General features: G+C 41.7%; 2 protein-coding genes across 3 annotated transcripts in view; one reads left to right on the top strand and one right to left on the bottom strand.

Moving 5' to 3' along the window:
* Positions 1-16587, bottom strand: part of LOC119727743 (glucose 1,6-bisphosphate synthase-like) — a 32046-nt gene extending 15459 nt beyond the window's left edge. The window contains exons 1-3 of the mRNA XM_038199782.1: positions 16017-16587; positions 12601-12700; positions 314-381 (exon numbers count right to left, since the gene is read on the bottom strand). Of these exons, the coding sequence (XP_038055710.1) occupies positions 314-381; positions 12601-12700; positions 16017-16088 (240 nt within the window). The 5' untranslated portion in view covers positions 16089-16587. The remainder of the gene's footprint in view (positions 1-313; positions 382-12600; positions 12701-16016) is intronic.
* Positions 16588-16733: 146 nt separating this feature from the next.
* LOC119727742 (DNA-directed RNA polymerase I subunit RPA49-like) lies at positions 16734-25654 on the top strand. Of its 2 annotated transcripts, none has more exons than XM_038199781.1 (11): positions 16734-16812; positions 17842-17963; positions 18392-18468; positions 18613-18763; positions 19011-19164; positions 19919-19999; positions 20936-21038; positions 21303-21445; positions 22894-22990; positions 23307-23429; positions 25299-25654. In XM_038199781.1, the coding sequence occupies exons 1-11, from the start codon at positions 16761-16763 to the stop codon at positions 25495-25497; spliced, it is 1302 nt and encodes a 433-aa protein (XP_038055709.1). In that variant the 5' UTR covers positions 16734-16760; the 3' UTR covers positions 25498-25654. The 2 variants fall into 2 exon arrangements, with proteins under 2 accessions (XP_038055709.1, XP_038055708.1); XM_038199780.1 differs by having other exon boundaries at positions 19916-19999.
* The last annotated feature ends 28 nt before the right edge of the window (positions 25655-25682 follow it).

Genomic DNA, 25682 nt, shown 5'->3' with positions numbered 1-25682 from the left:
CAAGGTTATTATATTTGCACTCAGTGCTGTGCAAAAGCATACATATGAGAAAAGAATCTCAAACTTGCTTTTTTATCACAAGCTTTCAGGCAGAACCTAGAATACCGTACTAATACAATTATGGCAGTGCAGGGCTGAGGCGAATAATAGAATTGACTTCTCCCTGGCGCAAAATCTATCAGGAGTCACTGGGGCCAGTCAATCTTGATTTGGAAATTACAGCCGAGTGGTTTCGCAGAGGAATCTGGTGATTTTCTGTGCAAAATTTCAGGTTGTAATAATTGGACTTTAAACAGGAGGAAATGTCAAATACCTGGCCGGTTTGGATAATGGTCAGGTCGTTTATTCTGGCAGGCCCAGCCTCCATGGCCGCTCTCAGACCTATAGATCAGAAAATAAACGAGCACGATAAAATAAATGAGGTTTGGATGAGCTATGCAATTTTAATAGAAATTATTTGAACCTTAGACTGTGCCCCAATTACTTGACTATGGCTGGAGATAACACACGGGTCTATAAGAAGTGGCTGCAGTGGCTTTCATAGGCGTGTATGTATTTTACAGCCATAGCCATGTAGTTCGGACATAGCCTTATTTATAAACTCAAAGCAACAAAATTACATGTGTGTCAGAAATAGTTCTTGTAAAATGACTGGTTCCAATGCTTGTCAATGGGCTCCATGCACCAACAAAAGAGGGCGTGTTTTTACCACTTTTGAGAGCCCCTTGGACAGGATACTGCATGTGCGTAACTGTGCACAAAGTTAAGCCACAACGTCTTCGCGTGAGCGTCAGGCGTCGGCGGCGCGCAAATACGTTCAAATTTAATTTGCGATGGTCTTCCAGACTAATCCCCGCCCCCAATAACTTTGGATCATTTGATATATAGTGGATGGACTGGGAACCAGTCTAGGTCTCCCCCAACTCTCCTTTTCTGGCCGTTGAAGGGGTACTTTTCATGGACTTGTAATATTAAATTATTTTATTAAAATGTAGGGCCTATGTCATTCATTATTTGCCCCAATAGTTTTCTTCACAAGCTGTTTATTGTACATGTAATTCAGTTAATGATTCCATTTCAAAAACTAACAATCCTCTTCAAGGTTTCGACAATGACAAAAGATATTGACAACTAAACAAAAACCAATTAAAGTGAGCCAAGCGCCCGCAACTTTTTTTTTTTAGACTGACTGTATGCTAAAAGGTAATGGACATCATTTGCCAAAAAAAAAACCCATGTTTTTCTCGATTGAAGGACCAACAATACAATTAATCTGAAGCAGGTTATTTAAAAACTAACCTGTCAAATTCGTTTTAAATGACAGCATTCTGGGTACAATGATTTCACAGATGCTCGATCCTTACAATCAAGTAGGACATTTCGTGATATTTTGACAGTTTCCTTTTGGAATGTGTGCAAATGTTTACCTTTAACAGCATGGTTAGACCATGGTTAGACCATGGAGGAATAAGAACGATCTTATTACTCCATGGTTAGACTGTGCTATTGCAACAGTCGTCTATTCTTTGGTAGACTGTCTAAAATGTAAGGCTTTCAGATGGACAAAAAGAAATTGCCGACAGCAAATGGCCCGGGGTCTTGAGTGTTGGATTCATAATGCACCATGTTAACACCTTCTGTACAGAATTTAATGATCCACGGCCTGGACAAAAAAATTCAGAGCACGTGAAAGTGCAAAGAAAATGACAAGCCAATCAGTCTATTCAGAATGCACCACCCACATCTACCGTAATTTTCGGAATATAAGCCGCGCGGCGTATAAGCCGCAGCACGCAAAAATCTGCAAATTAAGATTTGAAGTCGGCGTATAAGCCGCACCGGCGTATAAGCCGCACCGACCGCTGCGGTTTCAATTTTGTAATGCCTCCAAATTCTAGTCAAAATGCTCTGAACCAGTTCCATTTACACTACAGAAGCTATTAAAAGGACCACAAAAGTTATATCAAATCATTTACAATCGAAACTTTTACAAACAAATATGGGAATTGATGAGAAATAAACACCGGGAACTGCTGCCGGCTGCCCCGTCAAAGCCTGCGCCACGCACGCCCGGTGAATGACAACATTTTCCCACAGCACGTGAGAGAGTATGCAACCCACCGTGTGTTGTCTGACTGGAGCGCTACAAATCTTGCTTTGTGGCAACAGATGCTGATTTGTTTTGTCCTAAGAATAAACAGGTCCGTTTTTACCTCAAAACTTATCAAATTGTTGCGATTAGTTGCGAGAAAAATTCAAGTTTCGATCGTAACTTTCTTCGGAAATAGTCAAAACGAAGCGGACATTTCAATAGACGATTCCATTAATTTTGTAAGGGGTGATTTAGTCCCTCTTTTGAGTTTTACATCGTTTCTTGAATACATTTCAAGAAAACAAAATATATTGTGACGTTGAACAACTGATTTAGTCCAGTTGGCATTCCTATAGACGCAATGACCCAACCTAGAAATGTTCTTTCCTATGAACTTTTTTTGTTGATTTATACTCCCAAGGGGTCCTAGAACAAATTCAGCTTGGTTGCCCAAATATCACGTTTGGGCAACTCTGGTAATTTGCATAAATCCAAAATGGCCGCCAGACGCCATCTTGAAAATTTAACTCTTGAACCACTTGTCCTAGAATGATGTATAATATCTCTTTTAAGAGGTTTTGTGGTATGTAGAATCCATTTCTGGGGTTATTTTTAAGATTCGAGGTCAAATTCAGGTGCTAATGGTCAGGTCAAGGTCAAATTTGACCTCTTGGTGGACAATGAATGAAAACTTCGACTTACACGTACCTTTCAATCTCATTTATTGGTATCCATGCACATATGTCACATTATTTGTCATTGTCAGGATCATGTTATAAGGATTGTTCTTAATAAATAAAAAGGTAGTTATATACATGTGGTTATATACATGCTATGCTGCAAAAATATATCTGGTATCGCCTATAATCTTTATCCTTTACTCCCATTCATCATCTAAGTAATCAGGATCAACAAGACTGCCCTCAACATCCTCATGGTCTTCACTGTCCTGCTCCACACCATCCTCGGAATCCTCTCCCTCAACATCCTCCCCCTCATCATCCTCGATCTCTCGAGTCTCCACACGTCCCTCGACTCCAGCCTGAGCATCTCCTTTCCTAGTGTACGGATTGCAGCAGCCCTCTTTTCCAGAGCAGTTACAGTATGATGTGCACGAAAGATGCTCTCTTTGACAACCACAAGCCTTGGTGCTGCACTTCTTGCCCTGTGCCTTGCACTGACACTGAATCACATCAATTAACTCTGGTGGAGCTGGATCACCCTGAGCAATGGCAGGAGCGGGAATGCCATCCCGCATCTCCCACCCAAAGTGAGTGATATCAGCTGACTCGTCTGGTGGGGCTTGGTGTCCTGCTGCTTTCCACAACATGACCTGCAGGTGAGCCCGCAGCACGTGCTGCAACAGGTTGGCAGATGTTGGAGGAAGGGCCATGACTTTGGGAGTTTTCTTCTTCTTGGTGAAAAGTGAGAAGCGAGCAGACTCCATAGGTGTCTCTGGCGGCTGACCATACAGAGCAATGAAGAAGGGTTCTGCTGCCTCCATCAAATCTGCCCGTTCGATTCCTTTCTTACCCAGTACATCAGCCAAACCTTGGAAGTCCCCAGCGAGCAAGGTCTTTAGTGCACCGATCTTGCCTTTGCCATAGGGGTATGATGTTGTGTCACAACCGCTGAGGGCATGCATGCCTAGCAGCTGCAGACATTTTGGTCCTAGGTTGGCGCAGGTGGCATTGATATCTAGCACTGTCCCATCCCATCGCTCCATCTGCACCTTGCACTGCATTTTCGTCCGATAGACCCAATAGACCAGCAGAACAAATACGTCTGTGTCGTCACTAAGCACACGGATCACACCCTTGTCGCTGTTGGCAGCCTGAAGGACATATGATATCATGGTAACGTCCGCCTCATCATGACCAAACACACCATCGTCCTGGGTCTCCATTGTCGCCTTATCTCCTAGATTGAAGGTACACAAGATGCTCGCCAGCATCCGCTTGTTATTCTTGCTATGCAGGATTACATCTCTTTTGGGCAGAGGACTTGTGATGGATAGTTCATAGTCGATGATAACTTCACCAGCTCGCCGCATTCTCTCGTGATCTTTGGCAGAGACATCTTGGTACTTATCAAAGACAACAATTTTCTCAGTACCATCTGGATAGCGATTTAAACGACCATGGATGGACGCAATCAGATCTGAGGCAGTGCCACCATGTGGCCACACAATGTGGTAGAACAGTTGTGAAACATCCACGATGACAATATCAGCAGGTGATGGCGAGACTTCAAGCACGCCGAGGCGTTTGACCAGACCAGACTTACTGGCTTTACGGAGACAACCATGCCCATCAATGAGCGATGACGGCACAGCACACAGTTCGTAGGCAAACAGAGGCTCAAGCTCCACCTACCGCCGCTGACCAATCAGCAATAGCCGGAGAAAAATGTTCTCAAGGTCTATTACTGGCTTGGCCTTGTTGCCCTTGCCCTGATTCTTGAGAATATGCATCGTCTTGATGGGGCTACTAATTGCACTGTAGAACCCGTCAGGGAGACTGGCAATGTATTTGCTTTCCATCTTTTCTCCAATCACAATTGAATCCGCCACATTCACATCAGCGGAGGCACGTTGGCCAGTGACGGGATTGTATAGATGAGGGCGATCATGTGATCGCGTGCATCAATGATGCGCCGGTGCTTCAACTCCTCCTTGTGCTGCTTCTGCGCCGATTGGCCTGGAGTATAGTCATAGTAGATAAAGTCCACACGGTCTGCGACGTGAACAGTGATAGGGAAGGCGTCGATCCACTCACAAACTAGCTCAGCAGGAAGGGTCATGCCCTTGAGAGCTCCCTTACCGATCTGGATGGCAGTCTGCTCACCAAACTGGTCAGCAGAGACAGCGTTCCAGTATCCATCATGGTGCCGACAGACAAGGTCCACTTTGTCTTCGACATGGAGTGCACGCATCTCCAGGAGGTACTGCGTGAGATAGCGGGCGTACTGCACATGACCAGCGAGGAAGAAGTACTTCATCATGCGCTTCATGGTCAAATGCTTCGAGTAGATGTCACCCTCTCTCTCTGCACGCTCAAACTGGTGAATTAGGAGCATTGGGAGAAGGAAGTTGTCCACCCAGTGTCTGCCAGTGGGATGGAGGCGGGCACTCTCCAGATACATCTCTATCTGCTCAAATGTCTTTTGTCCAGTTGACAGAAAGCGCTTCAAGAGTGCTGCTAATACACCACGGAATGACCGCATGGCTTTCACCCAAGACTTCCCATTGAAAATACCGGTCAGCCCCCCATATGCTGCGGCAACATACACTTCCAACGCAGAACCTTTCATCAGCTTCGCGATGCAGCTAATGAACGACTGTATAATATGCATCCCACTAGGATGGGTGATGACATTTTTGAACTGCATAGGCTGATACCAGCACACCTGTTTGGTTACTGCATACAACTGCATGTCCATGCAAACATGAACATATGCCATCCCCATATCAACCAGTGACCTCTGCATGTAAGTGAGCGTTGTGAGGATAGTGTCTGGGTGAGAGGGTGGTGCATCAATCAGAGGACCAAACATATAGGTGGTCCCAGGTTTGAGTACGCCCTGGCTCCTGGTTAGCTGATTGTTGAAACCATTCCACTCCATAGCATCTTGCCCCTGACTCAGGCTGTTGAGCCACTGCGTGTCCTCCTCTTGGGCAGCCACCAGACTGGCCTGCTGAGCGCACACGTCGTCATAGCTGATCCCAGTCTTGCTAGTAGGTACTGCAGGGGGCTTCACTTTCTTCGGACCAGTATAGTGCATAAGTGGAATGGCCCTGTTATTGCCCACAGACTTAGACTGCTTGGTCGTGAGGCGAGGAATGATGAGAGTACTGACACCAGGCTGAGTGCTGCCAGTCTCGATAATCCCAGCTGGGTGCATCTGAAATTCTGTTGCCATGGCGTGTGTCTCACGTCGACCATTTGGAGTTGACACCAGCAAGTCGAAGTTGTCATACCAGCCAAATACGAGTCCGACTGTCCGACTAAGCCCCATCATTCCATGCAACGTTGCAGAATTGTCACTTACATACTTGGCCGCCGACTTGCGGAGCCGCAGCACCTCATCATAAGACACAGTGTATCCATGTTCATTTAAGATGTCAATGAGATATCTGCTACCAAACTTGTGGTGAAGTTTGACACCCAACCCAAGTGTTGTTTGGTTACGTGTTTTGGTAATTAGATATTGTATGGATTGCGAAAGACTCAGTGATGTTTTTGTGACTTCACTGTTTGATATTAGCTTGGAGATAAACCTAAGCAGTGTAGTACTAGTTTGTTGTTTTGTCTTGGCATGAGTGAAATCACCAAGATCATAGTTTTTGTTGTTGACTGGAATACCACGTGCCTCCGTTGTGATCTTTCTGAACTAAAAGCAAAAAAGCTTAAAAAATGCGCAGTTTTGATGTACCGTAAGCGTGAGTATACATGTTAATATATTGTTACATCTATATTTTGAAGGGCGCCCCCTAGTGTAATGTGGTGTCCAGCCCCCCCCCCCCCTCCAGCCTGCCTGTCGAATTTCCCCCACTCACCGGCAAAGATTTACTCCAATGTATAGGGTCCTTTATGTGCCAAAACATCTAAAACAAATGTGACAGTTAGCCTTGACCTTGACCTTGAAATGGAAAAAAATAACACAAATTTGAGTTCTCAGCATTTTTTACGGGTAATTGGGGCTGATATTGTTTGATTATCTATTTTTGGCATCATTAACTATTAAAGTGTAAGTTTTAGTTGATTTTTTTTTCATTGTCCACCAAGAGGTCAAATTCGACCTTGAACTGGCCATTATCACCTGAACTTGACCTTGAATTAAAAAAATAACCCCAGAAATGGATTCTACACATCACAAAACCCCTTAATGGATATATTATACATCATTCTAGGACAAGTGGTTCAAAAGATAAATTTCCAAGATGGCGTCCGGCGGCCATTTTGAATTTATGCAAATTAGCAGAGTTGCCCAAACGTACCATTTGGGCAACCAAGCTGAATTTGTTCTAGGACCCCATGGGAATGCAAATCAACAAAAAAAGTTCATAGGAAAGAACATTTCTAGGTTCAGAAAATTTCTACTGGATTAATTAGGTAATAAAAAAATGTTTCGAACGCCATAAAAATTTTAGTGGTCTTTTTTCTTTTTTTTTAAACAGCGAAAATATTGGTAATTATTGTTCCCAAGAAAGAACACCCCTTTGTTACCAAAATGGTGTGGTCCGCTGTTGGGAAAGCATGCCTGCATATCGCTGCTGCACTGTACCAGTATCACGTACGGCTGGTGGCAAGTGTCGAAGACAGCTTTCATCACCGTACTTTTTTACCGCTCAGTACCTTTACGTGAGACGTGGTTTCGGTTTGTTAATGACTTTCTTAATTTATAATTCATTTCAGCAACATATCTCTTCTAATACCAGTACATTAAATACACATGTGAATTTCATTTTTATTCTTCAAGGCTCGGCGTATAAGCCGCCCTGTGTATAAGCCGCAGTAAACATTTTCATGGGCAAAATCAACGTATAAGCCGCGGCTTATATTCCGAAAATTACGGTAGATAGCATTCACTAATAGGGTTATTCCACTAATAGCATTCTGTCCAGTGTGTTGTACACTGCACTTATATCCTGATGACGAGATTTCTCTGCTTACAGACATATGTGTTTATTGACATTAGGCCATCTTCTGCTACCAGGCACTTATCTTCACAGCACTGCCATACACATTGTGTATGGGTCACTAAAGAAATCAATTACTACACAAAAATCCCTTTCAAAAATAAGACATATGGTTTACAGATGTCCATATTAACACAGGCCATGTGTTTATATGCAGCTACTCTGCCTGGTAATTCTAATGCACATTAATCATAATTCGCAATGACAGAACTCCAGTAGCTACATGTAGCCAACCACAAATCTTAATTGAATTAAAGGGAAAATACAACATTTGCAAACATCAAAAAACGAAACGATCAAATTATCACGAAATACCTTACTGAAATGTTAGGGACTGACAGTCTAAAGCATCCTGTAAAATCGTGGCTCCTGGTGTGCTGACACTTACAAGAAAAACTGTATTTTTCCAACGCTGGTCGGCCGACCAGCGTTGGAGAAAACTGGTTTTTTTTCAAAAACTGTTCTTAATTTTTCATATTTAGTTATTCTGACTTTTCTTTGCAATTGATCACACACCTGTGAAGGGGTACAAGCCTGCTAGACTGATTCTCTGACCTTACAATTCCCCAAAGTGTATTAATTGCTTTGTTTTATCTTAAGTGGGGTCAGGGGACCAGACTACAAGAACATGATAGGTTTTCTTGGTTTTTCCAGCATCTACAAGCCCAAAACATGAAACAAGTCAGTTTAACAATATTTGCTATAACATACTAATCCTACAAATCCATTTATTTCTGAAAATTGCAGCAAAAGCAAATGTTGTACATTCCCTTTAAACACACACTCATCTGCACGTGAATGTATCAGGACATCAGATATTACAAAGGGGAAGTTAAAATATGACTGGATCGTTCAAGTCATCACAGGGATGATGTACACGTGTTTTACAGTTGTGTGCAAAGTCCTGTTTTTCAATCATTCACATGTAAATAAACGTGTTTTAAAGTAATGTGTTCCAGCTTTTATCTGTCCAGTGAAATGAAAGTCTAAATCTGTCTTATTTGACTTCTCTCAATATGCAGTACACTTACGTGTTCACATCCCTCAAACAGAAAGAAATTTTCTTGTGTACTAAATCTTCCAAGTTTATTCACAGCTCAAAATATTACTAAAACTGAAAGCAAATGACCGATTTCATCATTTGAAACTAAAATGCATTGTGCGACAAATTTTTTGGTCATGCAGCCCCAAAAGAAACTGTGAAACAGAAACTGCAAGTTCATGCACAGCACACTCTTAAACCTTATCCCCCGAAGGCATTTTCGTTAAAGGGAATATACAACATTTGCAAACATCGAAAAATAAAACTACCAAGTTTTTGCGAAATACCTTAATAGGATGTTGGTAAATGACAGTCTAAAGCATCCTGTAAAATTATGGCACCTGGTGTCAAGTCATTTTCAAGAAAATGGTATTTTTGTAAAAATTTCCAGCGGTGGTCGGCCGACCACCGTTGGAAAAACCTAACTATTTTTCAACTACTGCTCCAAATTTACCATTAATTCAGTCCAAATTTTGTTTGCTATTGGTTACATGTTCATGAACGGGTGCAGGCCAGCTAGACTGGTACCCTTACCTTACAATTTTCTGGCATCTGTAAATTGATCCATTTTATATTTAGTGGAGTCAGGGAACTTGACTACTTGAACAGTTTTGTTTTTCTTGGTTTTTCCAGAATTTTCGAACACAAAGCTTCAAAAATGCGAGTGTAACAATATTTGATCTATTATACTAACCCCTTAAATAGTTCATTTCTGAAAATTACAGCAAAAGCCAATGATGTATATTCCCTTTAATATTAAGAAACCTGTTTACTGACTTTGTCAAACTCCAGCATTGCAATTTGTATGGCACATTCTTGGCAAATGTACCGAAAACACATTATTTTTTCAATCTCTTAGTGGTGGGCCAAGACATTATTAAATCTGTCAAAATCCTGCCAAACTTGGGAACGGCGGGATTTTGCTCCCATAGGACAGACCTACTGGGAATGAAACTAAACACAAACACTGCTCCCAGTCTGGACAAGAACAATCTATTTGTTGCTGTCATATGCAAAGCGTCAAATTTCTTCATTGACACTGAATTCATGGACAGGAAAAACTGATCTATTGAGCAAACTTATGGTTAACAATTGAAAAAAAAAGAGTCTGATATCTGACCGTTACTTCACCCAATGATCCTATCTTACTGACCCACAAGTTGCCTGATGCAAATTGTTCGGATGAGGTAGGTGCAAATTGCAAAGTACATCAGTTCGATAACTGTGGCGTGTGTGAACAAAGTCCAATCACGCTGACGTAGGCAAGACACAATAAAATACCACGAGAATATACATCATTGGCTTTTGCTGTAATTTTCAGAAATGAACTATTTGAGGGGTTAGTATAGTAGATCAAATATTTTTTAACTGACATGTTTGAAGTTTTGTGTTCGAAAATGCTTGAAAAACCAAGAAAAACAAAATTATTTAAGTAGTCTGGTTCCCTGACCCCACTAAAGATAAAATGGATCAATTTATAGATGTCGGAAAATTGTAAGGTAAGGGAACCAGTCTAGCTGGCCTGCACCTGTTCATGAACATGTAACCAATAGCAAACAAAATTTGGACTGACAAAAAATTGTAAATTTGGAGCAGCAGTTGAAAAATAGTTAGGTTTTTCCAACGGTGGTCGGCCGACCACCGTTGGAAATGTATACAAAAAATACCATTTTCTTGAAAATGACTTGACACCAGGTGCCATAATTTTACAGGATGCTTTAGACTGTCATTTACCAACATCCTAGTAAGGTATTTCGTAAAAACTTGGTAGTTTTATTTTTTGATATTTGCAAATGTTGTATATTCCCTTTAACTACACTGTAGATAAAAAAACTTTCTATAAAAACATGTACACGTGTAATTGTGTTCAAGGAAAATCTTGTAGGTGTTTAATTGACACGAGGGAGTGTCAGATGATGAAATGTTCACTAACTATTTCTCGAATTTGTACAGAGCGAAATCCTGCACATCATCCACAAACATGTGAATTATGAAATACACATGATCAAATGTTCATTCACATGTCTTATGAAATCACAAAACTCGCCTTTGAATATTCTTTTCCTAACTTAAGAACAACTGCAAATGTTTTGTTTTTTTGCGGCTGCAAACATGTAGTCTTCCCAAGTACAGTCGAGTCTCGTTAATAGAAACTCATTCTGACCTAGCCAAATTGTTTGTTATATCAGAATTTTGTATTAAGCCGTGTCCGCACTGGACTTTTTTTTTGGAAGGTTTTACCGAGACGATGGTAAAGTGAGAAATGGTCAAATGTGACCGCTGTCCGCACTTGGACTTTCGACACGGGAAAATTTACCCAGACCGCGTGGGAGAAGTAACCGAGCTGTCACAGTGTCAGTATAATATCTCACCGTACACAGAAAACAAATTGCCGTTCACATTTTCAGCCGCCGATACGCACAGTAATATTACACACGCCATTTGCATGCACAACATAATCGTTTACACGATATTAGTTCATCTTGACACGCTAAATCTTGACGAAAAGGCCTATAATTCTGACGCATTTGTGATGCACGTTGTCGAAGCCATGCCGCTGTACGATGTTCCGTGCGGCAGCAGTGCCATCAGTATTCGTTGGTTCCCATCGCATGCTTACAGAATCGAAGCTATGATGTGGGCCAGGAACCAGTGACTACGGCCTACGTACGGTACCGGACCATGATGTTGCGTGCATGACTAAACTAGCGTATCAGGACGAATTTGGATCGTAGAAAATAACATACATCGGTGGAGAAAGAGAATTTCGGCAAATTAATTCTCAGAACGTGATCTCTCTTCTCTGTGTATGTAATTGTCCGTTTAAATATATATTTCAACGAGATTTTACCGCTCGGACTTGATGATACACCGCAGCGTGTTTCTACAAAATGTTCGGCCACTGCACGTGCAGGTTCGTGCGGTCTCTGTATGCATAACAGGTCGCTCGGGCCGGATGTACGCTTTCCTGAGCCGCTTTTACCGACTCGCACTGTCCGCACTGGACTTATCGTCTCGGGAAAAGTGACCTGGTCAGTTTTCCTGGGCGCGTGGGAAGTTTTCCTGGGCAGCAGTTGGCCAGTAAAAGTAACCGCTGGACTCGGGAGAAGTAACCGAGAGGAAAACGTCCTAGGCTGTCCGCACTGGACTTAAAATGGGAAAAGTACCCATAGTCTCGGTTAGTTTGACCAAAAAAAGTCCAGTGCGGACAGGGCTCTAAGAGGAACATCAGTCCAACTCATTGTGCACATAAATGCACAGTCGGGACTACGGCTTTATGTTTGTTATAACCAGAATTTTGTATTAACAGAGTTTGTACTAACGAGATTCGACTGTAGTCAAAGCCAGATTTGATTCAAGAGAAATGTGTACGGGTAATAGAATAACAAAAGCTGTGACAGAGCACTCAATGAGGAGCCATTGTGCTATGGCACACTACACAACACTGTGTGATTGAACTTTCATAAGTACTATTCAGGGCCAATGTTGCATGGAAAAAGTGTCAGCAGATTGTGTGAAGTTGTGACAGAAAGGCCATCCATTGTGACTAACTGAACTTTGAGGGATTTGATTTCTATTTTTTTGGGGGGGGGGGGGAGGTCCTGATCAATTCTGAGGAGAAAGTGATGCACATTTTCTCTATGATTTTTCATTTTTTTTTTTAAAGTACAGGCATGCAACTGGAAAGTAACCAAAAAAGGAGGAAATTGTGAAGTGAAATCTGAGCAAAAGTTGCATGCGTTATATGAAAAATTGAATAATTACCTGCAGTTCCAAATGCAATTCTGGTATCAAATCTCTCGTGGAGTACCTTTGTACTGTGGTTGCTGACGAGTTCTACAACTTCCTGTCTCGTGGCCATGTTCTAGATAAGTGATAAGACACAATGTCAAGGTTATTGATCCTGAATCAATTTTTTTTAAAATTTGAAGTGTAACCTATGGGAATATATTAGTCCGAAAATTTGGGACTCTCAATACTGTGTATGAGAGTCCCAAAACTTCAGGTATTGAAAACATGCAATACAAGAAAATAGACTGGCACCTGAAACAACCAGTCCAACACAGCTTCAGTACTGCATCAATCAACCATGCCAAACGAATTTAAGAAAAACGTGGCAGGAACCGGGAACTAGTCTCTATTTACTACACATTTCTCCATAGTCAGTCACCAGGTTAATGACACTGAATGGAGAGGTCAGTCTTTTCAAACAGTTGGACAATGGTTGGACATGTACCAGTCTAGTCTTTAGCCTCATTTTGAAATCACTTGACTTCCCTCTCATGAATGTGCAAAATATTGAAGAAATGTCTCCTTTAAAAATGGAATTGATTCTTCAAACTTGGTTGGTGAAATACCGAGGACCTTTTCTTTGCCCCATGAACATTTTGGAGAACTTTGCTGGCTAAAGAGTGAGTAAACACTAAGATGTTGTGGTAAGCACACGCACAGACAGACTGGGGCCTTGAGTTTTGAAAAAAATGCAAAACGAAATCAGGCCAACTTTACTCACTCTTTGGCCGACAAAATTCTCCAAACTGATCATGAGGCAAAGACAAGGTCCTCAGAGTTTCAGCAACCAAGTTTGAAGTCACGATTCAATTTTTAAAGTGTGCCACATTAGGGGCCATGCCACGTTTGGGTACATCAATAGCAGAGATTTTTTGGAAAGAATGTTGCCACTTTTTTCTTCATATATCATCTCAATAAAGGTCAGTCATTGCAAAAATGTTGAAAAGACATGAATCTGGGACTGAAAAACATTTCCAATTTTGTTAGGATTTCTTAACAAAATTGGAAATGTTTCTCAGTCCCAGATTCATGTCTTATCATCATTTTTGCAATGACTGACCTTCACTGAGATGAAGAAACAAGTGGCAGCCATCAGGTTGCAAAATAAACTCGACATTCCGGTCAGTATGCTCCGACCGTCTTCCTGAAGACGGTCAGAGCATACTGACCGGAATGTCGAGTTTATACCTCTGGTTTTTTTCAGAACCATTCTCTTAGCTGAGAAATTATTCGCACATGGTGTTTCCGCAAACCTTTCATTATTTAGTATCTCCACCATGCAAAGCCTCAAATCTTACTTAGGTAGGTTGCAAAATGTTTTCCCTTAATTTAATTTCTTTACTGCAAAATTGCTTGAGTGATTTTGTACAATAGCTACATGATCACAGTGATGTAGGCCTACAACAGTACCATCTGGGGTATATCTCACAAACGTCATATTCATAAACCCAAATCTTGGGTCTGTTGTACCCATTCTTGAAAATCACGCATTCTTAAGAATGTGCATGCACATTCTTAAGAATGTGCAACTGGATCCTTGCGCAATCTTCGCAAAAAATAACTCTTCCAGATTGAGCGCACATTCTTAAGAATGTGCGACAAGATAACGGTCTTGTCGATGCCGAGCACCGGCTGCGCTTGGCAAGTCTAGCTGCATCCTCGTTCACTGATTCTCAATAATTATACTGTTGCAACGCAAGGCGCTGAAAAGTAGAGTGGATATGATAAGTATAGGCGTATTGATATGGGGGGGGGGGGACCGGGAAAAAATAAGAGACATAATAATACTAGTGGAAAGAATTAAATTCTGATTTTTGGGATAATAAAAGCGGGGGGGGGGAACGTAAGAATGAAGAATGTGAAGAATCAGAATGAATACTGCGACATCCCATAGTGCAAATGCTATTTCCCATTTAAATTGCCACCAATTTATTGTTCACACCCCACCATTACGTCGCAGAGCTGGATTCTATCTAGTCAGAAGAGCAATTTTGGCAGCTTCTGGACATCGGTTTTTTTTTTTTTTGCATATGATACATACAGGGACTTGTAACTTGTCTAGCCTAAACAAAGCACTTCCCAGACTAGTTCCCAGTCCTCCGTTATTACAAAACTTCCCATAGTGGGCAGAAAAAAGCAATAATAATAGGTTTAATTTGATTCAAATTATCGTAGGTGTCACGCCCCAACTATTGCATCGGTCCCAACTATAGTTGGGACTGTCCCAACTATAGTGCGGCAGTTGGGTCGGCCCAACTATAGTTAGGACTGGAGTTGCGCCGGATGCTTCATGCTTGATAGATCTTGTTGGATTAAAATGTTCCGCGGCGCTGGCACCGTGTATTCGTCGTGCATGCATGCCGCAAGGCTGGCCGGTCACGTGGTACTGCCTAGTTGGATGAGTTGTCCAGCTGCTTGGTTTTATTATCCAGCAACATTTTGCAAAATTCAAAGATTGCCATGGCCGGCCAACTATAGATGGGCCCCACCCATAGCTAATGTCAAAGGTCCCAAGTCGGACATGTAAGCAGAGCTGTAGAGAATGTTTTATAGTCGTACAACTATAGTTGGGACTGCCAAATAAAAATATTGCGGTGGCCCAACTACAGATGGTCCACACCTATATATCATTTCATTGGTCCCAAGTAAAGTCAGATGTGTATTAGAGTTGTAGGGAATGTTTTATAATCGTACAACATAACAATGTACACTATAGTTGGGACCGCAAAATAAAAAGATTGGGGTGGCCCAACTATAGATTGACCCCATCAATAGCTAATTTCAGTGGTCCCCAGTAAAGTCAGACGTGTATCAGAGCTGTAGGGAACGTTTTATGGTTGTACATCAATGTAAACTATAGTTGGGACACCGCAAAATAAAAAGATCGGAGTGGCCCAACTATAGATGGGCCAGCCCAACAATGGAAATTACAGTTGGGACCGTCCCAACTATAGTTGGGACAGGCCCAACTATAGTTGGGCCAGCCCAACTGTGGAACTACAGTTGGGACAGGCCCAACTATAGTTGGGACAGGCCCAACTATAGTTGGGACCGATGCGATAGTTGGGGCGTGACATAGTTATACGAGTACAGAACAGAAGCATAGAACATTTTCTTTCCTCTTTATATAAATTGTTTCCCTTTTAACCGCTATACATTTCATTTAACATAATTATGTCGTGCAATGTTTGTTAAGATTGGGCAAAATTCATAAATTGTGCACGTGATATTCCCACCCAATCTTTAGAATGAGCGCTCATTCTTAAGAACGCGTGCTCGTTCTTAAGAATTGGGCGCTCATTCTTAAGAATGCGCGCACATTCTTAAGATTGCGTGATTTTCAAGAATGGGCACAACAGGTCTACTGTCTAAAAATCATGTGAATTTACCTTGTCCCATTCCAACCACTGTTTTATTTTCTCGTCCAACGACTTCTCTCCCGTGTCAACGTGTACGTCCATGATCTTGCACGAGCGTAACCGGTCTCTCCGCGGCGAAAGTCAAGAAGCGAAGGTCTTCTCCTGATTGAATAACACTGGGTGCAGACACTAAGACTTCACACAAGCACGGAATCCTGAAAATTACCGAGCAAACTGTCGAAATTTGCAATATTGCAACAGCCGAACATCTTTTGAGTGAAGCCTAAATGCCTGTCATTTAGCCGTCTGGTACCTGTTGTAAATCATAGCGTTGACGTTGTGCTTTACGAAGTCACCAACCTAAATTACACGCGAGTACGTGCGTGTTCAGCGTCTTGTTTATTTGTGGGTAGCACGCGTGTCAGGCATGCTCGGATATCAGGTCACGGACGGTACAGTCTGCTGACCTGGGGATCTGGATGACCCAGTTTTTCCCGTTAATTTTTTTTCACTCAATTTTACTTATTTTATGTTTTAAGCATCTTCGAAACAGTTGCAATTCCCAACTTGGAGTCAACTACCGGTTCCATATAAAAATTCAACTACACCCACTAAAATATAAACATCAACTACACGTTTTAAATAATGTGAAGCTTGACGCATGAGGGCGCTCTTTGTAAAGTAATGGATAACTGGTTCCGAACGAAAAGATCGCCAGCGCAGATGAGTTTATCTGCACGGGGGGATGGGAACCAGTGCAGTATATAAATCAAGATGGCAGCCTCCATGAAGTATATCCCACGTGAACAAGACGGACTTATTCTAGGTGGGAAACCTATACAAATGACGATATCAGTGATTAATGAAACTGACAATTTATCTTTAATAGGAAACAGAGTTCTTGGGAAGAATGCAGTATCCCGATGCCACTTTTCCCTATCGGTATAGGCCTATAATATATTACCGCATCAATCGATACATAATTACATTTTGCATTTTGGATGTTTGAGGGCGCTTTTCTTGTGGGAAACTAAAGAAACATAAACACGACCCCCCCCCCCCCCACCAAATATGAACGGGCTAAAAAAACAGATTTAAGTTTGTTAGATAATACTATAAGTTATAATAAGTATAATTTACTTACTACTAGAATGTTTTTTGTATCATGTATGACTCACAGTTGAATGAATGGCAAATGGGCATCGGATAATCTAGACCCGTGATCGATCTCTACAAATACTCTAGTCCCACTAACTGGGGCGCTAGACCTCCTTTTTTGACATTTCGCAAGTTGGTCTGTTGTAGACTAGCGTCCCATGTCAAAGACGAAGTAGGGCTTCAATGATACAATTATTTTTTGGGTTTCAAATCCGTGAAATTCAGCCACTATAGCACAGACTTCATACAGCGATCATTCAATATTGATGTTGCTGTTATTTTTTGCAATGCATTGTCTATGCACGTAGCGCGACCGTGACCTGAGTAAAAAAAAAAACTCCTCGTGTAGATCGGGGGATGCACCAACGACTGTTTCATGACAAGGCAATTGAAACATTGAGAATGCTTCTGCAGTGGGATGCTAGTATGACAGACCAACTTCCTAAATGTCAAAAAAGGAGTTCTAGTGCCCCAGTTAGTGGGACTACAGATAATTCTTGAATCTTATAATCTTGCTCATCGCTACATCTCCACCTCCCCCCAAATATATATTTATATAAAAAAATATTCATTGTGGATTCCCCATTCCATTGCAGTAGGAATATTTTGATTTGAAGATTTGTCTGGATATTCTCTTAAACTACCAATACTGATCCTGGTTATTTATATTATTGACAATTTTAACGTCTACCTACAGCTAACTTCACCCACGGAAGGTTGAATGTACCCGAGGAAGGTGGCTCTTCTGAGACTCCCAATTTCAAATGCTATAAACACACAGACCAAGGAGACAAGAGAAGGAAACACCAGCGAATAGTCGTGAGTGGATTGCCTTATACTTTTCAAAAGTCAAGGCAGTTTAACATTGTTATGATCAAGCAAGAAGAAAAGAGTTTCATTTGAATAAAAATTGGGAAAGATTTCCAAATACGAAGTTCACGCAACACCCTGTGTACAAACCCTATGAGATTGGACTGAAAAATTCTAAGTGTTTTCTAAGAAAATGCTTGTATTTTCTCACTGCTCAAATTGACTTTGATGACATGAAATTGCTATCTGGGGGCTTGTTAGTCAATACAGAGGAAAATTAGTGAACTTCGTATATGGTAATCTTGCCAAAAATTGTTTAAAAATTTTAAAACTTCGTATATGGTAATCTTGCCAAAAATTGTTCAAAAATTTTAATTAATTTAAAACTGGTTTGGTCATATATTGATGAATACTTTTTTTATGTTGTCGATTTTCAGGTTGCTGAGTCAAACTCCATGAATTATGTTGGGCAAAATTATGGTATACATGCTCCAAAACACAGCTCAAATTGCAAGTAAGTTGATATAAATTCATTTTGAAACCAATCTGCAAAAGTGTATAAACATATTTAGCATTTACAGAAAAAGTGCCCATTTTGTTGACATCACGTACATGTACTTTCCCATAAATTGGTTTCTTGTTATATTCTCTTCCACAGATATTTAGTTGGGGTTCTGGACAAGAAGCGTGGTAAGATGAAAGTATTTGATGCGCAGTCGTTTCATCTGCGGCCGTGGTTTGGAGAAAGCAAAGGAGACGAGGAAAGTGTTAATGCAACAAACAATGAAAAACTGTCGACGCTTCAAAAGGTATGTGTTCTTGTCAGATGTGGGTTCAGATATTAGCTGAATAAGCACAATTTCTGGGCATTCCTTAACAGTTAGCAGAAAAGTTGTGCTAACCTGAAGCACTGTTTCTGCTGGTCTATGATGCCATTGTCTTTAATTCTCAATAGCAAAACTTCTTTTGCATAATAATTTGTTGACCAATTTTTGCAACGAGAGATTTACAAACCAATATTGATGAAACTCATTTTCTTTCTCGACTCTTTAACAGAATGACAGGTTAACGGAAGCTTTTGGGAGCTCACGCAAGCAGCGTGCGTTGGAGTCTCGGCTCCGCAGCGCCGTTACCTCCCAGGCCCTGGAGACACTGGCCAACAAGGCAGTCAAGCATGCCCAGTCACAACCCGCGAGTGCAGTGAAACCTGGTAAGTGTTTTCCATAACCCTGACCATTTTTATTCTCCTTGGCACCCTACTGTTTTTAACAGAATCCATCAACAAATTGTGCAGCTCGCTGAATTCAATAGTTTACAGCAGTTAACATTTTGCGTCTTTTGATCTCTACCCAGATCAACTGAGTGCATTTAGCATAGTTTAGGTTGATTAAGGACAATTTTCAAAATCAACGCAACTTCATTACAATGCATTTCAGTGGAAAATACCAGAACATTGTTTGAAGCTTTTGGACAGAACTGCGTGTGGGATAAGTTTGTGATTATTCTGTTCAGTAAGTAAACTCTGTCCCGAGCCAATGTGGCCCATCAGGCTGGCGTTTTCAGTCCGGTTTCAGTAGCATGAAACAACTGAGAATATTTCTGTTCCCCCTGGATGGGATGCCAGTCCATCGCCGGTTACTCCCCAGCTAATGCTGGTACCCATCTATACTCCTGGGTAGAGAGAGGCAAATGGGGATCAAGTGGCTTGCCCAAGGACACAGCGTATGGCCAGCAGCTGGATTCGAACCCCTGACCCTCTGATCATGAGGGTCAGGGGTTCACTAACCCTAACCGTTAGGTGACACTTCCCCACTTGATTATTCTGTTCAGCTGAATGTGAAACACTAGGCTTATCTTCCTATTTCTTGAAACACATGTGAACATTGAAAACAAAATTCATGGAGAAAGAAGACCAGCTGTGAAGATGTTGACAGCTTTTTTCTTCCTTTTTTTTCTTCCAGAGGACGAGGCAGACAGTGGTAGCATCCTTCCCCCACGCAATAAAAAAGCACAGATTCTGAACGATGTCTACGACCTTAATGACAGTATCCTTTGCCAGTGTACAGTTAGGACTGCTTTCAGGACTGAAAACATTAACCCTAACTCCCTAGCATGATTTACTAGGAATCATACCCATCCTGGCAAATTCCAACACCATTATGGGAAACTGCACACACATATTTCTGACTTTGATTCTGGAGGTGTGCCAACCCAATGTAAAAGACTGTCAGTTTAGGGGTACTGTACCCATCCTGACAGATTCCAACAAAACATGCCATTGGGGTTTGATCGATTGAGTCCTGTTAGGGTTCATGCTCCTAGTCTGAAGTCAAAATTCAGAGCAATATGTAAAATCCTTTAAAACCCTGCAGGTCAGTTTCAGGTGAAGGGATGGGTCTTACAGAGAGTCACTGCAACAAGACAACGGCACTGTGGAGAGCAGTGCAGCACAACACTGTGGCAAATTCATGGCTGAATCGGCCTGCTTGCCCTGAGCTTAACCACACAAAAGAATTGCACAGGGATTTGAAGTGTTATCCATACTCCACAGAAGATTACCGCAAAGGAATTTGAAGTGTGGGCGCTAATATAACTCTTTGGGCAAAAGAGGCTTTGCAAACTTGAAGGGTTGTGAAGTGCGGAAGACTATTCAGTAATTTTACAAACACTAAATAGTAGTTAAATTCTTCAGGGATGTGTGGTTGGGTCGGTAAAGAGACTGCACTTTTCATTAGCACAAATCCTTTACTCAAAGAAAAAGTACAATTCTCAGGTAAAACTGCAGCCTTGCTTTTGTTCCAATTTGGCCATTTTTCATGAAAGTGAATCACAGCCAATTAATGGTGGTTGATGTTAAAAATTGAAAAAAAACCCCCCAAAACTACAAAATCTTCTGAAGTCTTGGAATTTCCTCCACCTGTAATTTGACGGTAGTTCGACGTTACTCGTCTAAGTTAATTTCTTTACCTTTGTTGTGTCAGTCATTTCACCCGTGTGTATGGAGATGCTGAGAGAGGTCGCTGATACCAGTGTTTTCCTGGAAGCTACAAAAGAACAGATAACGGAGTGGAGAACAGAGGAAAAGTAATTTTAAATTAGCGTAAAAAATCCTGCTTAAAAAAAATATTTGTAAATTACATTTTCAGTTAAAATCAACTGTGCCATAAACCTCAAGTAGTGTCTTTTACCCAGAATGGTACACAAATACGGAAAAAAAGTTTTACTGAGTGTTTACACTTTGATTTTGATTGAAGTTGGTGGAGAATAGTTTTGAATTTCTTATTTGTAACCCTACTTTTAAAACTTGTCCTTCAGCTTAAAATGAATAATTGCTTGTTATCCTAACAGGTACTGTGACTACATTTTGGGCCATCTGGAGAAACTGCCAACAAAGGCAGAGGATAAACAACAAAGAGTGTGCATCTTAGTATACATGCACTACCTACGCAAGATGTATGCCATTAATCAGAAGGATTTGAAGGCTAAAAAAGGTAAAGGTAGTCAGGGTACAAGACTTGCTCCTGCCAATTGGCCATATTCCTGAGCCAATGAGGTCCAGTCACAAGTTCAGTCACAAGTCCAGTCACAAGTCCAGTCACAAGTCCGGTCACAAGCCCGGTCACAAGTCCAGTCACAAGTCCAGTCTCAAGTCCCGTCACAAGTCCAGTCTCAAGTCCATAACAGGTCCAATCACAAGTCCAGTCACAAGTCCAGTCACAAGGCCAGTCACAAGTCCAGTCTCAAGTCCCGTCACAAGTCCAGTCTCAAGTCCAGTCACAAGCCCGGTCACAAGTCCAGTCACAAGTCCAGTCACAAGTCCAGTCACAAGTCCATAACAGGTCCAATCACAAGTCCAGTCACAAGTCCAGTCACAAGTCCAGTCACAAGTCCAGTCACAAGCCCAGTCACAAGCCCATTACAAGTCCACTCACAAGTCCAGTCACAAATCCTGTCACAAGTCCATCACAAGTCCAGTCACAAGTCCAGTCACAGGTCCAGTCACAAGTCCAGTCAAAAGTCCAGTCTCAAGTCCAGTCACAAGTCCAGTCACAAGCCCAGTCACAAGCCCATTACAAGTCCACTCACAAGTCCAGTCACAAGTCCAGTCACAAGTCCCGTCACAAGTCCCGTCACAAGTCCCGTCACAAGTCCAGTCACAAGTCCAGTCACAAGGCCAGTCACAAGTCCAGTCTCAAGTCCGGTCACAAGTCCAGTCACAAGTCCAGTCACAAGTCCAGTCACAAGTCCAGTCACAAGGCCAGTCACAAGTCCAGTCTCAAGTCCCGTCACAAGTCCAGTCTCAAGTCCAGTCACAAGTCCAGTCACAAGTCCAGTCACAAGGCCAGTCACAAGTCCAGTCACAAGTCCAGTCACAAGTCCAGTCACAAGTCCAGTCACAAGTCCAGTCACAAGTCCATCACAAGTCCATCACAAGTCCAGTCACGAGTCCATCACGAGTCCAGTCACAAGTCCAGTCACAAGTCCAGTCACAAGGCCAGTCGCAAGTCCAGTCACAAGGCCAGTCACAAGTCCAGTCACAAGTCCAGTCACAAGTCCCGTCACAAGTCCCGTCACAAGTCCAGTCACAAGGCCAGTCACAAGTCCAGACACAAGTCCAGTCACAAGTTACAGTGGATGAACAGTAACAAAGAATGCCTTTGTCAAAGCTCATTTGAATAGCTTGTGAGTTGAATTGGGACTGGAGAACTTTTGATGGACTTGTGGTGGACTTGTGATGGAATCGACTACATCCCTTGTCAGTTTAGCGGGTCGTATTATATAATATTGTTTGATCAATATATTAGAGCCAATATTTCATTGAAGGTATGTGAAATGCTTTTGGAGTTATACTTTGCAACAAGTTTCGCGTTGGTTGCCACCATCGTGAGTGTTCATTGAAAGTCACTTTTTAAATAAAGAATTGTTTTCATTTTTGTAGTGGTAGTTGCAGAGGACCTACCAGATGCTTTCAACCAACACTTCTTAGATAACTTCACTCAAATGTCGGCTTCGGTCGATGGGGTCAGAAAGCAGAGGTGGGTGACAAAGACAGCTTGAGAGCATCTCACAAATTTTACATCTTCCTGTCATAAAAAAATTTCATCTTCCAAGATATAACTTTAGAGACACGTATTGGATCATACGTGTAACAGCGTGCAACTTATTGTCTGTGGAGTTAGAAATCAAACAAATGGTTGTATTTTCATTCTTCTGTTCATCTTACATCACTTCATACCGCTGGTTCTTCTCACAGCCATACTTGTATTTTTTCTTTTAGATTGGTCACTTCACTTGTTGTATCCACAGAAATCTCCCAAGTTGCATTTCACATCCCTCTGTTTCTTTTTCCAGATCTTTTCCCCAGAAACTCAAGGAGAAAGTGCTTGTTCGCATGCTTACCCTGGCACTCCTTATAGACGACTTCAAGACGGACTTGGGCCACCTTCAGAAAGGGCTCACCGCCCAAATGTACTTGTAAGTTGAGCATTTATCTTTTGCATCATGAGGGCCGTTTCTATAAAACTGCGGTGATAGAAAGTAAGAAATTACAGTGACATATTGCACAGTTTTGAATGATTTACTAGTAATTTACTTGAGTGATTTACCTTCCTCACTCCTGCAAATTCCAACACTATATGGTAAACTCAACACCCAAACTGTTGGGACTCTGATTATGGTGGTATGCCTGACCCCATGTAAAGCATTAATCACTTAACTAGTGCAGTACCCACTCTAACAGATTCCAACAAACCCCGGTGTTGGAGTTTGACTGGATGGGGATTGTTAGGGTCAATGTTTATGCCAAAAATGAATGAATGGCCCTGTTTACAGCAAGCAGCTCTAATAAACCAGAATGATCTGGTACACGGTACCCTGTGGAGACATGTGCACAATAGGGAACAAACGATTGTATACATCTCCACAGAGCAATTTCTACAGGTGAATACGTCTCCACAACGTTATCACGAAATAGATATATGGATTTTACTCAAAAACTAGGAACTTCCAAGGTGTGTTGATCGTCGCAAATTGAAGTATTTTTATAAGGGATATTATGTCCAAATTTCAGCCCAGGAAATTAATTCTGGTTAAAAACCTGCAACCTATACATCCCATAATGGGAGATTGCTTGCAGTATTGATCCAGATCCAGAAAAGGAGCATTTTGAAACTACACTTTCAAACTTGAAAACTTTAGTACACGAGAACAAAGAAATTACTCCACAAGGATACAAATTCCAGTATGCGTGAACACTCAAGTTTGTGCACAAAAATTGGCTCAGGTTTCTCAGCGCATTGATACATTACTTGAGTGAGCCATATGTATGCAAATGGTATAAACAAGCCCATTGAAACTGTATGATCTAATTTTTAAGCTCTGGCAGGATCTTATACATATCAATTGGTGGTCAGTCGGTCGATCTGTCCTTGGGAAAATTGACCAAAAAGGCCCCTACGTTTCCAGCAAAATATATCTACCAAATTTTAATTTTCAAAAAAAACTAAACAAAATATGTTAAATACTTTACAAAAATTGCTTGTAACAATTTGGAAAGATGTTAATGAAAAGTTTGTAAGTGGAGGCAAAATATGTTCAGCATTGTTAGTCACGTGGTATTTATCACAAATCGCTATAAATCTAGGTACAGATCGGAAGTATGGTGTTGCATATGAAAGGGGAACTCCCAAGCTACACGCCAATGTGACTATAGAGGTCGCTGTTTACATGGGTCTGTGTAAAACAGCGTAGAAAAAACTGCAAAACTTTCATGCAAGACGACCAGAGCTTATTGTGCACTCGCACTTGTTTTCTCATGTGGAATCCTGCTACCACACTTGTGTGCGAATGGGCCTTACTGTAATATTGACCATTCCATATTTGTCCATAAGCCCTGCAACCCTTTGGTTTGTGTACGTATCGCACAGTGCTTGTTACCGTGTTTGTCCAAGCTACTACCATGGTCTCCTGATCAAAAGTTGTTCTCTAAAGAGTCTCTAAATGAGTAAATATGCCCCATCAGGCTGGCGTTTAGTTACAGTGTCCTTGGCATGAAACTACTGAGAATGTTTCTATTCCCCCTGGATGGGATGCCAGTCCATCGCAGGTTACTCCCCAGCTAATGCCGCTACCCATTTAAACCTCTTGGTGGGAGAGAGGCAAGTAAGGGTGAAGTGGCTTACCCAAGGACACAACATGTGGACAGCAGCTGGACTCGAACCACTGACCCTCTGATCATGAGTCACAAAACCTAACAACTAAGCCACACTCCCTCTTTTTTGTAAGTCAATTTGGTTGGAGTAAACAGCAAGCACTTACCCTGTCTGACAATTTTTTACATTTCAGGTTCAGGAATCACGCGAGAGCTCTTGGCTGTAAGGTCAAAGTCACCAGCGCTAAGGTCCCCAAGGTGTCTAGGAAACTAGGCGTCCATCCACTACTGGCGGCTCCAGAGGAACCCAAACCTCCAGCTGAAGATCAGATCACGGCTGAGCTGATCCTACCCAGCAAATTCACAAAGCAAAAGCAAAAGTTTAAGCGATGAAGGGGAAGGTAATGTTTTTTGGGTTTTTTTTGCTTCTTTTAACACCAAATGTTATTGCCTTGTTGTAGCTTATTTGAGTAAACCAGGTGAAAAGGATAAGGTGAACATTTCATGGATCTGCTTAGCAGGGATGTAGTCGAGTTCATCACAAGTCCATCTCAAGTCCAGTCACAATTCCATCACAA

Source organism: Patiria miniata, unplaced genomic scaffold, assembly GCF_015706575.1.
Source record: "Patiria miniata isolate m_02_andy unplaced genomic scaffold, ASM1570657v1 HiC_scaffold_20, whole genome shotgun sequence".
In the NCBI taxonomy this organism is placed as follows: Eukaryota; Metazoa; Echinodermata; class Asteroidea; order Valvatida; family Asterinidae; genus Patiria; species Patiria miniata.
The sequence above is the reverse complement of the archived record's forward strand: the minus strand, read 5'-3'. Positions and strand labels throughout refer to the sequence as shown.